Below are 11,536 nucleotides of genomic sequence, written 5' to 3'. Positions count from 1 at the left end.
GCATAGCGAAAATCACCACACGTACTGCTTGATATCTCTGCAAAACGTGTAATCAAAATACTCCGGCATGCTCGTTTCACAGAAAACGAGTGTTTATCAAACACGACGATAGCACAAACAACCATAACTAGAAGATCTCAAAGATGCGTAGCTCACTTCTCTTTCAATAACTGATGAAGTGCAACACCGCAACCAAAACCCAGGACTCAGAAGGCTTTTTCTCCCCAAATCCATTACCACCCACCACCCAATTGTTGGTGTAACCCCCATACGCTCAAGGACTTCACTATGTTGACGAACAAGTTGGCTGCAAAAGTCTAAATGTCGCCACTTGTTCGATTATGCAGAAAAAAGGTAAGCAGGAACGAAATCATTACGATGAACTATTATTCAGAAAATGAAGCCAATGTGTCTACATGGTAAAAGCGAAATAGCAATCTCAGATGCTACCACTTAAGCACCGAGTTCCTTTCTCCTTTATTAGAAAATCTGGGGCAGGAATCCATAATGGATGGAGAAGGAGATAAGAGATAACAAATGGAGTTTTCCGCAGTTTTTGCTCATGCACGTACTGGTTCGGTAGCTTTCTTCAGCCATGCCATTTCAGCATCATCCAAGTATGGCGTCAATATGTCTCTACACTTTGAATGGTATGCGTTGAGCCAATCGATCTCTTCAGTCGTCAATAAACTCAAGTTGATCAGCTTGGTCTGATATGGTGCCTAGATAGGAAACAGATTATAAGCACGGAAGAGGAGTTGATGATTTAGAATAACATTCAATTCGTTACCACCTCCCAAAAAAAATTATGTATCCCATAAGACGTTAACCTCCAATGATGCCTATGACAGAAAATGAGGGGGTGATGATTCTCCAATAAATTGACCGGCTTGATAATAATTTAGTTTTTCCAGTTAGTGAACGTTTAAGGCAAGTCTTTTGCACTGAACAGGTTATAACATTTTACTTCAAACATCATGCCTCTAGGAAACAAGAGCATTGAACAGGTTATAATAATTTCTGCCTATGCTTCAAATGTTGTCGGTCTGCCCTGTGTGTTCGTTTGTTATGCTCTTCCGAAGATGAATAAAAGCAAATTTGTATCCTTTCCCCCCTTATTCTCTCTATATTCTATCCACCCAAAAAAATCCGACCACTAGTCGCCAGTTAAAAATGTAAAAAGATGACTCAACCAGTGACCGAGCAAAGAAAACATCAAAGTTCGTCAAAGTTGTCAACGAGATTGAAATATCACCAACTACAGGGAAGAAAAGCAAGGAAACACCTTCACCAACTGGTAGGCAATACCCTTTTATGTAATAACAACTTACCCAGGTTATATGCTCGAATGATAAATACCCCTTGTCACCAAAGTTGAACTTCGTATCCGCTTCAATGACCACCAATAAATTCTCCAGCCTTATACCAAAGTTCCCATCTTCATAGTAACCAGGTTCTGAAAAAGGTTTCCATATAAGGAAATCAATACAACCCCGATGCAACAGGATTTTGAAATTATGGTTCATGAAATGCCTCACAAAATAAGTGATGAACAATAGCAGTAGGACAGTAATACAGAACACCAATTACAAAAATAGGGCTGATTCTTCTAAGAAAGACATCTGAATATACATCAAATATAGACACACAGGCAGTTGTGAGTAGCATTCCAAGTAACAGCTTTGAATAATTTCACAGTTTCACGGTACTTAATAACCTTAAATTACTCCAGATACAATTGAATCAAATCCTACTAGCTGCTCTCAAATCTACCAAATTCAATGGAACTCTCTTCTACTCAGAATGTTATCATATTTCACCTTCCACAAAATAACCAAGAACAAAAATGTTAGAGAGTAATTATTACGTATTCTGGAAGCATTGCTCCCAGTGCATAGACCACGGTGAATAGACCACATCACCCCAGCCTTATACATCGACTGGCTGAGATAGCAATGTCCCAGGCATCTAATAATCTTCACAAATTACGAGCCGACACACTACAAATACTAACCATCTGTAACTGTCATTGAAGCTTGCATTGGCACATTAAGAGCCCGTGTTCCATAACTGATTGAATGCGGACCTGATCATTGAAAGGTCAAGTTAAACATCATTAGCAAGATTATGTATCAAAAGTTAGCTAAGCTTGCCCAGACTAAGCTAGGATGGCAGATATCATGGCCACATATGGCACTAAACATGCTTGGTCTCTGCTCATCCACATACCTTCATGAACATTTAGGTAAGATCCAATTCCATGCCCTGTGCCGTGTCGATAATCGAGACCATCCTTCCACAAAGGTAGTCGGGCAAGAATGTCCAAAGCATAACCTTAAAGATTTAATAGTAATTTTACAAAGATGAAGGAAAAAAATCTCAGCTTATGTTGATGAGACCAACCCTTGAATAAACTGACAACTTGGCTTGGAAGTAAAATTTATTCAAGTGCGAGGGTGAAGGATTGTGATACCAGTTGTTTATTCAAGTGCGAGGGTGAAGGATTGTGATACCAGTTGTCCCTTTCGGAAATCTGGCATTTCCCAGTGCAATGTGCCCTTTCAGTACCTGGACAGAGTGCAGAACCACAAGCTCTCAGACCCTTCTAACACTTGGTATGAATTGGAAATCAAAGGTCTTGCTGTTTATGGGGGAGAAGGAATTAACTAGATTGAAATGAGTAGACAAAGCGCATTGAAAAAAAAGAAAAACTAACGTTATTTTTTCAGTGCTTCCTTAATAAGACCTTGGATCTGTGCTCAGGAATATGAGGTCCTTACACTACTACCGCCAGAGAATTTAGGGTGCAAGAATGTGAGGTGTATGTATGAGTCAAGGTTGCTAGTAGCAGCAGAGACATCAATTTTTACTGATGGAAACACAGTAGATGACATGCAAAGGCAAATAAATATAACAACAAGGTTTCCAGCTGCACCTAGAGGTTAATTATCAAAAGTAGACAACATTTTACTCTGGTATTAGGCAAAAGTAATGGCTTCTGAGGGGTGAAGGGTTTATCACCCTGAGAAGTAAATGGCATTTTAGAGACTGGTCTAGATATGACCTAAAATATTCAAGTTCTACGACTATTAGAGAAATTAAAGACGAAGCACTGCAATAGGAACAGGTAGACTGATGTCATGGTGGCAGCCAATGACACTGAGAATAAGAAAATAGCAAAGGAGGCCAGACGATGTTGGAAATATTGGAAGAGCAGCAAAAGAAAGCAATGGCACATAGTTGATGAATCTCTAGCTGTTAAACTATTGATTCAATTTCTAGAAACTTCAAGATTGATATTAGTTAGAAAAGACAAGAAAAATCCTTATAAAAGAAAATCTAGCTTAGGTGGCAAAGAAAAGTGTAGAAGCACAAATGTAGAATTCTCAAGAAGAAGAGTGGCTAAACAATAATCTAGAATTTCCTAGATGAAGCCTACCTGAACACATTCTACAAGAATCTAGAATGTTGTACTTAGTCGGTGGAGCACCCTATAAATAGGAAAGGGGAGCCTAGAAGAACAAGAAATGGTAAGCAAGCTCATCCTCTTCCATTTGTACTACAATAAATAATAAATAAATAAAAAACGTTCTTTTTTATTCCCTTGTACTTTTCTTCCACTCTCTTTTACACATTCCTATTATTACTTTGCCCTTGCCCACTTTGTTCTTAATTCTTTTGCTCTCTTGATAATTCACATCCAAAACACACCCTTGCATACACATTGCTTCCGCAAACACTAACGATAGCATCAAAACTAACGTGTTTCATTGACCAATTTCAAGCTTCAAAAACTACATGCGAGACCATCTTTTATCTTAAAACTGGTCAAAAGAACTTCATCTATTACAGAAATATTCAAGAAAACATTAGGTACACTACTATGGAGTACACCCGATGCACTCCCTACCCTAAGAACACAAGTCTCATTTGGCACCCACCAAATCAAAGGGGGCTAAGGATGGATGCATTAGGTGCACTTGATGTACCTCAAAACCCCCTGTACTCTTCAGTTCCCATCAAAGAATGAGATCACATTAGTTGCCTATCCAGAAATAAGTAGTATATTGGCATCTGAAAGAAAAGTTTTGCTAGATATTCTTGCATACAAATTACTGAGTCAAATGTTTCCAGGAATGAGATCTATAATCTTGCCTAGATTCTACCACCATATATAACTGCCACGTAACTATACAAACATAGCTGAACTGAATTACCTAGATTCTACCACCATATATAACTGCCACGTAACTATACAAACATAGCTGAACTGAATTACCTAGATTCTACCACCATATATAACTGCCACGTAACTATACAAACATAGCTGAACTGAATTACCTAGATTCGACCACCATATATAATTGCCACGTAACAATATAAACATAGCTGAACTGAAACAACGCACCGCTGTATAGCATGCTTTCTCATGAGCTGAAGGTCTCCCAAAATGAACAGTACGAGTTATATCTGTTGTTCCATCTAGATACTTTGGATACAGCATCCACAAAACCAAGAAAGAAAAAACTATAAGTCTCAGGAAAAAGATCGCAAGATAAGATGGAAATTGACAGATGCCCTTGTTGTTAAAGCAGCCAATTTTTAACTAACAAACACCAAACAGAAGCACGGCTCACATACCTGTGCTCCAGAATCAAATAGGTAAATGGAATCTGCATCTAACTCTGCGCAAGTGTTCGGCTGCGGTCTATAATGGTTCATCGCCGCATTTGGACCGACAGATGAAATGGTAGGAAAACTTAAACTTTTGAAATGCTGCAAATGTTAAAAATAAATAAATAAATAATATTAATATTAATATTAATATTAATAATAATAATAATAATAATATTAATATTAATGGTTATTCCAAAAAAACGTCACACAAACATGTTGTAGCCAGTGCAAATCAAAATAATTTTGAATATCTTATCCATTACATCACTAGTGATACATGAACTGTTACAAGCATTCACATAATGCAAAATTACAAAAAGCAAATGCAAAAGTAACTCCTCTACTAACCGCACCTTGCAGACAGCTGGGTTTTGAAACATCTTATGCATGTAAACTGGTAAGATATCAAATCCAATATAAAAGTAAAAGACAAAAAACAAAAAGAAGAGTCCACACGGTTCTGTGAAAATCCATGAAAAGGAGATTACCTCTTTTGAAGCTCGAAATGACTCCAGCTTATCACTCACAGTCAACTCCGTTAGTTTCTTTCCTTCCCTGCTATACATTATTTTAATCAGACGTGTTAAGCATATGTGCCCTGAACATAAATTTTGGAAGGTACCACCGAAAAAGACACAAAGTGATGCTTTAAATCAACTGGCACGAGAGATTAGAAATTTGCCTATACATTCTTCAATAAGCTACACTATAGAAACTCACATTAAGCACACATAAAAGGTTTGCTTCACCCCACATGCCCTTAAAGAAAATGCATTAAATTATTTCCTTCACAGGCTTACGATAAGTCTCTGAAAGAGAGAAAGTACACACAAATGGAAGAGATTCACAGACCTTGGATGTCAGAGTTCATAGTCAAAGTACTGACCTCTTAATTATTAGCTTCATGTTATCTAGAAACCAAATCTAAAAGACTAAAATGATTAGGAGGTAGATGGCTTCAAGCCATAAAGGTACCAGTATACTTCAAGCCCCCCTTGGAGGTGCATCAGCTCAAATTCTGTGCCCTCAACTAACAGAAGACAGACAATGAGGACCTTATAGGAAGGCCAAAAGTATAAAGAATTATCTTGATGGAACTAGCATTGACCCATCGTGTTGCCCAAAAGAGTTACCTTCAAAGAGCAGAAGATTTTTCATGCACATATTGAAAAACAGTGAAATCGGGGCTCAGTTAATGTCTCTCATAAGATTTTATGCAACAATTGTTAATTCAAGCAGGAGTGGTTCACCCCGGACATTTCTTTCACCCAACATCTCACACAATCACATGCTTCATCAGCATGAAGGATGACCAAACAAGGGAATGTTCTCTTGCTGTTTGAGGATCAACAGATAGATATTATAGACTAGCTGCAAGCCTTCCTATCCTCATGGCTGATTCAAGGGATGACTTCAAAATTAACATGTTTCTGCAAAGTAGAAGCCTCTGGTGCTCGTAACCTGAGCTGAGATGTCCCCTCCCACTCATTGATTAGAGTGGGCACATCTCATGAATACTAGCAGGAAACTCATCCAAGTTATCAAATGTTTTTGCTTTGCTATTTCTATAATATTAAAAATCTTTCGCTATCTATTCTTGAATAAGTAATCCACTGCAATTGCATCCAAACCAAAATTACTTGCAACAAAATTACGACCAGCGAAATGAACTTACAACTTTTTCTGGGCCAAAGTCTCTCCCTCCTCAAAGTAACCAGAAGCACCATAGTTTTCGTGCATCTGAGCAATTAGACAAACAAGATCATTCATCACTCACTTAAGTAACTTTCATGTATGATCAACATAAAAAAGATCTCCATGTGTGGTATGATAAGGAAAAGGCAAGTAATTCTCAAGGTTAATGCAAGAAGATCCGTGGCATACCTGTTTATCCAACCAGACAAGATATTGTACAACAGCTGCACCATCTCTGATGTGTGCCTTCCTCAACCCATCCAACTCAATCGGATTCTGGAATTTACGGAGTTAGGCTTCATTAAAGAAAATTGGCATGCATTCATAATAAAGAGTAGCTGACCAACACATTAACCACAAGGATCACAAAAAGTAATATCCTGGTATTATCAAATTGTAGGATGGTAAAGTCCAAATTGATATTTCTATACTAAAAAATATTAAAGATGAGATATCACTGCTCATAGTCTTCCAGATGATGACATCAATTACAAGTTAATGGCCGGATGACCGGGCAGAAAACAATCAATTCTTTGCTGCAGAGTCTTTATGGTCTTATACTTTACAAATCAGATCCCAGTGATTCTTTGCACGTGCATTCAATTTAAATAGACTTATTCTGCTCATAACTATCAGAAACTCTTACGGGTTAATTCATAATAATTATGATCCTCAGAATACTGAATGCTTTTATTTCCATATTATTTCAGCTAAAACCAAGTGTTTTGAAGACACAATTCTTAAGATATCAAAAAACATAGCAAAGGCCTCCATAAAAAGAAGCACCTGCAAAAAGTGGTTGGACGGAATGTTCAGGAAGTATGAGGTAATAGCAGCACAAAAGCTATCATATCTGTTCATGTCGGTAATGGGCCAAAAAACATAAGAGGAAATCATGGAGCATCCACAATTGAGAATCATATTCATGCTTTCATATCAACATCCATATAAAGAGGACCTGTTCATATCAACGACACACTAAAGCATGCACATCTCAATGCCAATTTCCACCTGAAGTGAAACTTCAGAATTATGAAATGGCATCCAGTCCACCAATTTGACCCTAGTCAATCATGAGATTGAACCTTCTGCCAACATAGAACAACTCCAATACAGTGCCAGCTCAGATTCTTGAGCTTATTTCGATGATCACTAATTTATGTATGATTACATCACTACATACACTCAGATCATTATCTGTGACAATTACAACCTCATATAGATAGGGCATGCATACATTACCTTCAAAGCTTTTGCAAGGGCCAAAGGAGATTGCTTCAGGAGAAATCTATTGGAATCTAGTTTAGAATACAAAGCATAGCAGCAGGATCCAGGATCAGCCCATATCAAGTCATCACTTCCACCATCTTCTGCTTCAGTCTTAATGCTTTCAGCTGCATCCTCCCTAGAGCCGGTCTCTGTTCCCCCAGAAACCTCACTTTGAGTTTCTTTGAATGCACATGGGCCAAGCTGGTTGGATGCAAGTGAGCTCACATCTGCAGTAACCGCACCATACTCCCGCACTTCAATTCCATTCTCCATTAAATAGCCACTTACCTGCATATGATTCACACTGCTTAGAACAACAGTATCACTAACAAAACATAACAGGAGATAATAAGAAACATCTGATTATGATAAGATGGAGACTGAATATGTCAGGAAGAACCAACCACGCCTTGATGCTGACAATATCATAAGGAAAAGGGGAGATAATCACACCTCAGAAGATAGCTTCCTCTGGTCCACATAAAAGAAAGCCGAAGTGCGCGTGACTATGGCAAATGCCTGAACTACAGGGCAGTAAGACACATCACTTCCTCGAATATTATACAGCCAAGCAACCTGCAAAGTAATAGCTAAGTTCGAATACTGCCAATAAAAAGTATCTAAGCAATATATGATTGGGAGATGGCCCATCTAAAAAATCTTGCCTCATCAAGGGCTGTGATTATGATGCCGCGAGCTTTCTCCTGTGTAAGCCTTTCTCTCAAATCATTCAGTTTATCTGTGGCTGATCGACCAGCAAATTCCAGGGCATGTACATTGACAGGGTTTATTTCAAGAGGTGGCCTATTTTTCCAAACCTCATCAACCAAGTTGGTGGAAGTCTGAACCAGCTTCTGCTGTTTTTTGGCAAAAGCAGGCTCCCATCTCTGTGCAGTGTCTATGGACACGCACCAAGGATCAGTGCCAATTGCCGCATCATGTGGCAAGTTCTGATGAAGGATAGACATGAAATCCACATGGGGCCAAAATGGTTACATTAAAAAATTTCAGGAGTAATCTAAGTAAGCAACAGTAACCTACTCTTCAGACCAAGTGCTCAGAATTACATAAGCAGGAGCATAAGCATTAGCACTTTAAAACTGTCTTAGAGCATAGGTTACACCAGATTTAGCTGAAGGGAAAAACATGATACTGGCTTAGACATGAGACAAGATCAACAAAGCCACTCAGAGCAGATTTTACAGTATGCCAGGACTTACGTAAAAGAAAATCATCGTTTTCATTGGCAATCGTCATAAACATTTAAATTATGCTTAGAAAGTTGTCCAAAATTCAACGGGAAGATAAAGACTCACGTCTACCATCCAAACATCCACAGCGGGGTCTTCTCCTATGCGCATGAGTTTCCACTGATCACTAAGCTGTTGAGCAGCCTGCAAGAAATAACGTGCATCGGTCCATAGCAGTGCTTCCTTTCTCGTTATAAGAGCCAGACCTGCACGATTCAAATTAAAAGAGTTTAACTAAGACATACTCTGGATATTTAATATTTCTCATAGAAATTCTAACCATCTTAATTTTCTGCAGATTTCTCTGAACGGAAAGAAAAAACATCAATGAGTTGATGCTGGTGAAACATGAGTGATGACTTTCATCAGTCAAATGACAGTCCAAGTATGAAATTTCTCTGCATTAAGGTGCAAACACTTTTCCTTTTCCTCATTTATTTCTCCCAACCAAACATTTGTTGCATATGCAGATCTTAAGCATGTGAAATTACACTCAAGGAAGCAGGTAATTGAGCCGACTGTTCAAAGAGATTCTTAAAATCAACATAATGTAAACCTCATTTGCAATGCTCTAAAAACAAGATACAGCCGATATAGTGGACAACCTCATCAGATACATAAACAACTGTACTAGAATCTAGCACAAAAGCAGCATCAACCGAAAGAAATCCTCACCCATTTTAGGATGAAAATCCCTATGAAAATAACAACATCAATTTCATCCCTCGGCATTTTCATCAATTCAGAACATCAGTCATGAGAAATAAACATTTTCTTTGGCCATCATATTGGGCAATGAAATGGATGTAGTCAAGAATAATTTTCTACTCTTCCACCACAACTTTTGAAATCCAACTAAACGGAGAAATACTCTTTCAACCTTTTAAGGTTGCAGTAAGTGAACAATCAAAAGTTGTGTCAACCACAATGCCATGAAAACGAGGATACAAATGTTCATCCCATTTCTAGTCAGTAGGAATGATTTATTAATCTAAAACAGATAATGCCTATGTCTACCACTTCAAACATATTAACTCAGATGTTCGACCGCAAAAGCCTAAAAGAAAGTACAATAGTGCTGATATATCAGTTCTCCCGGCAGAAATTAAAGCGTTTGATTACCAACTCAGTAAATACTAACATTCCTGCGAAAGTTTGTCTCCTAAGGGACGATAATGTGCATGCCACGAATTGATTCCAATCCAAAAATAAGAATTCGAAAGCAAGAGAAGTAATATGTTGGAAAAGGCAAAAGAATTAATTTATTCAAGCACTTATCAATTTCAAGAAAAAGGTAAGAAGAGTGCAGGATGGCAAATTGGTGGGTTAAGTTGAATTTGAGCGGATTATGTATAGATTCCATCTTTCATATAACTCAAATTGACCCATTTATTAAATGGCTTATAGCCAGCCCAGCCCCATCTAAATCCAACCCAAACCCACAAGATTAGAGAGAGAAAGGCCCATCATATATTAGCGCCTTGCGTTGATAATGTCTGCTTTAGGGACCGATATGAATCATCTCCCTCTCCGTGCTCCGCCAGGTTGCCGCCGCCTTCATCGCCATCATGGCCGTCAACAACTGCAGCAGCGAGAACTCCCACGGCGATCGCCCGCCCAAAGCCCTTGGCAGGTGAACGAGCTCACTCATGCCCGTAGATCGAACACGTGAGGGGAGGAACGCTCGAGCAGAAGATCGACGAGGGGCTTGCAGGTGGGTAACTGGGTTGGGCCCGAGATTTTGTGTGGGTTGAAAGATGGGTAAAGTCCATTTAAGCCTATTTATTTTGGGCTTTTCATTTTAAAACCGAGTGTGTTTAGGCCCATTAAATTTGAGGTGACTTATATAACCCATTTCGATAATTCTAGGTTAATAAAGGGTCTGAGAACCTATTTCGACAAATCTATCCAAACTATAGCAAAAGTCACAACCTTTTAGTCGGTCCTTACGAACACGAATTGATCAAAACTAAATTCAAGCGATTCTTGCATGCATGATCAAAGTGGTTCACGAAGCAAAAAGAAAATAAGAAAAGGTGAAACGAAACTCACCGGTACTTCCAGTGAATCCAGAAACGAACTCGCGCCTCTTGTCCCTCGAAGATACATACTCACTCTGCAACAACAATTCAGCCATCTTGAACATCAGCGAAACTCCACAAGATTGACAGTGGAAAAGGTATAATCAATGAGAGAAATAAAATATAACCTGATGATAATCTTCAGAAGGAACGACCAGGGCATCGAGAGGAGGAGAGTGAGAGGACATCAAGGACCTGAGAGCATCAAGTTTGTCTGCCATTTCTCACTTCCGGGTCACTTTGCAACGCGGTATCTCTCGTAATGATAGCAATCTAATCAGGAAGAAAAATCGAATTTTTTTTTAGCGCTTCAATAGAAGTCCTCTTTATTGCTAGAGCTTAGAGAGACTGATTGAAATATATGGAGATGCAACAAATCACTTACTTCAATTCCTTCAATATCTTCCTTTTAGGCAATGCCTAAAACTGCAGTTAATCCTTGCAATTCCTGGGATATTTGGAAATGAAGTGATGACACGTTCGTTCAATGGATCGGGTCCTGCTGTTGGCTCCTAAGTTTCGAACGGTGGGCTTGGTTGAAGCTTGAAACTAGGTTGGGGAGCC

General features: G+C 38.7%; 1 protein-coding gene across 1 annotated transcript; it reads right to left on the bottom strand.

Moving 5' to 3' along the window:
* Positions 1-408: 408 nt before the first annotated feature.
* On the bottom strand, positions 409-11,193 carry LOC104419768 (aminopeptidase P1). Its single transcript, XM_039301790.1, has 17 exons — positions 11,101-11,193; positions 10,944-11,007; positions 8,958-9,097; positions 8,307-8,591; positions 8,095-8,217; positions 7,812-7,929; positions 7,615-7,766; positions 6,562-6,648; positions 6,356-6,417; positions 5,166-5,235; positions 4,642-4,776; positions 4,409-4,489; positions 2,514-2,568; positions 2,230-2,334; positions 2,015-2,086; positions 1,332-1,456; positions 409-722 (listed from the first exon to the last, which is right to left on the bottom strand). Exons 1-17 carry the CDS (start codon positions 11,191-11,193, stop codon positions 561-563), a joined length of 1,929 nt encoding a protein of 642 aa, XP_039157724.1. The 3' UTR covers positions 409-560.
* Between the last annotated feature and the right edge of the window lie 343 nt (positions 11,194-11,536).

Source organism: Eucalyptus grandis, chromosome 9, assembly GCF_016545825.1.
Source record: "Eucalyptus grandis isolate ANBG69807.140 chromosome 9, ASM1654582v1, whole genome shotgun sequence".
Classification (NCBI taxonomy): domain Eukaryota; kingdom Viridiplantae; phylum Streptophyta; class Magnoliopsida; order Myrtales; family Myrtaceae; genus Eucalyptus; species Eucalyptus grandis.
This window is presented reverse-complemented; position numbering and strand designations above follow the sequence as displayed.

Excerpts from the sequence above, each read along its gene's own strand:
- LOC104419768 (XM_039301790.1), bottom strand. The coding sequence starts at position 11,193 with ATGGCAGACAAACTTGATGCTCTCAGGTCCTTGATGTCCTCTCACTCT. Across the intron at positions 7,930-8,094 it reads AGAGGAAGCTATCTTCTGAG|GTAAGTGGCTATTTAATGGA; the intron begins GTGTGATTATCT and ends AATCATATGCAG. Across the intron at positions 6,649-7,614 it reads CCCTTGCAAAAGCTTTGAAG|AATCCGATTGAGTTGGATGG; the intron begins GTAATGTATGCA and ends CGTAAATTCCAG.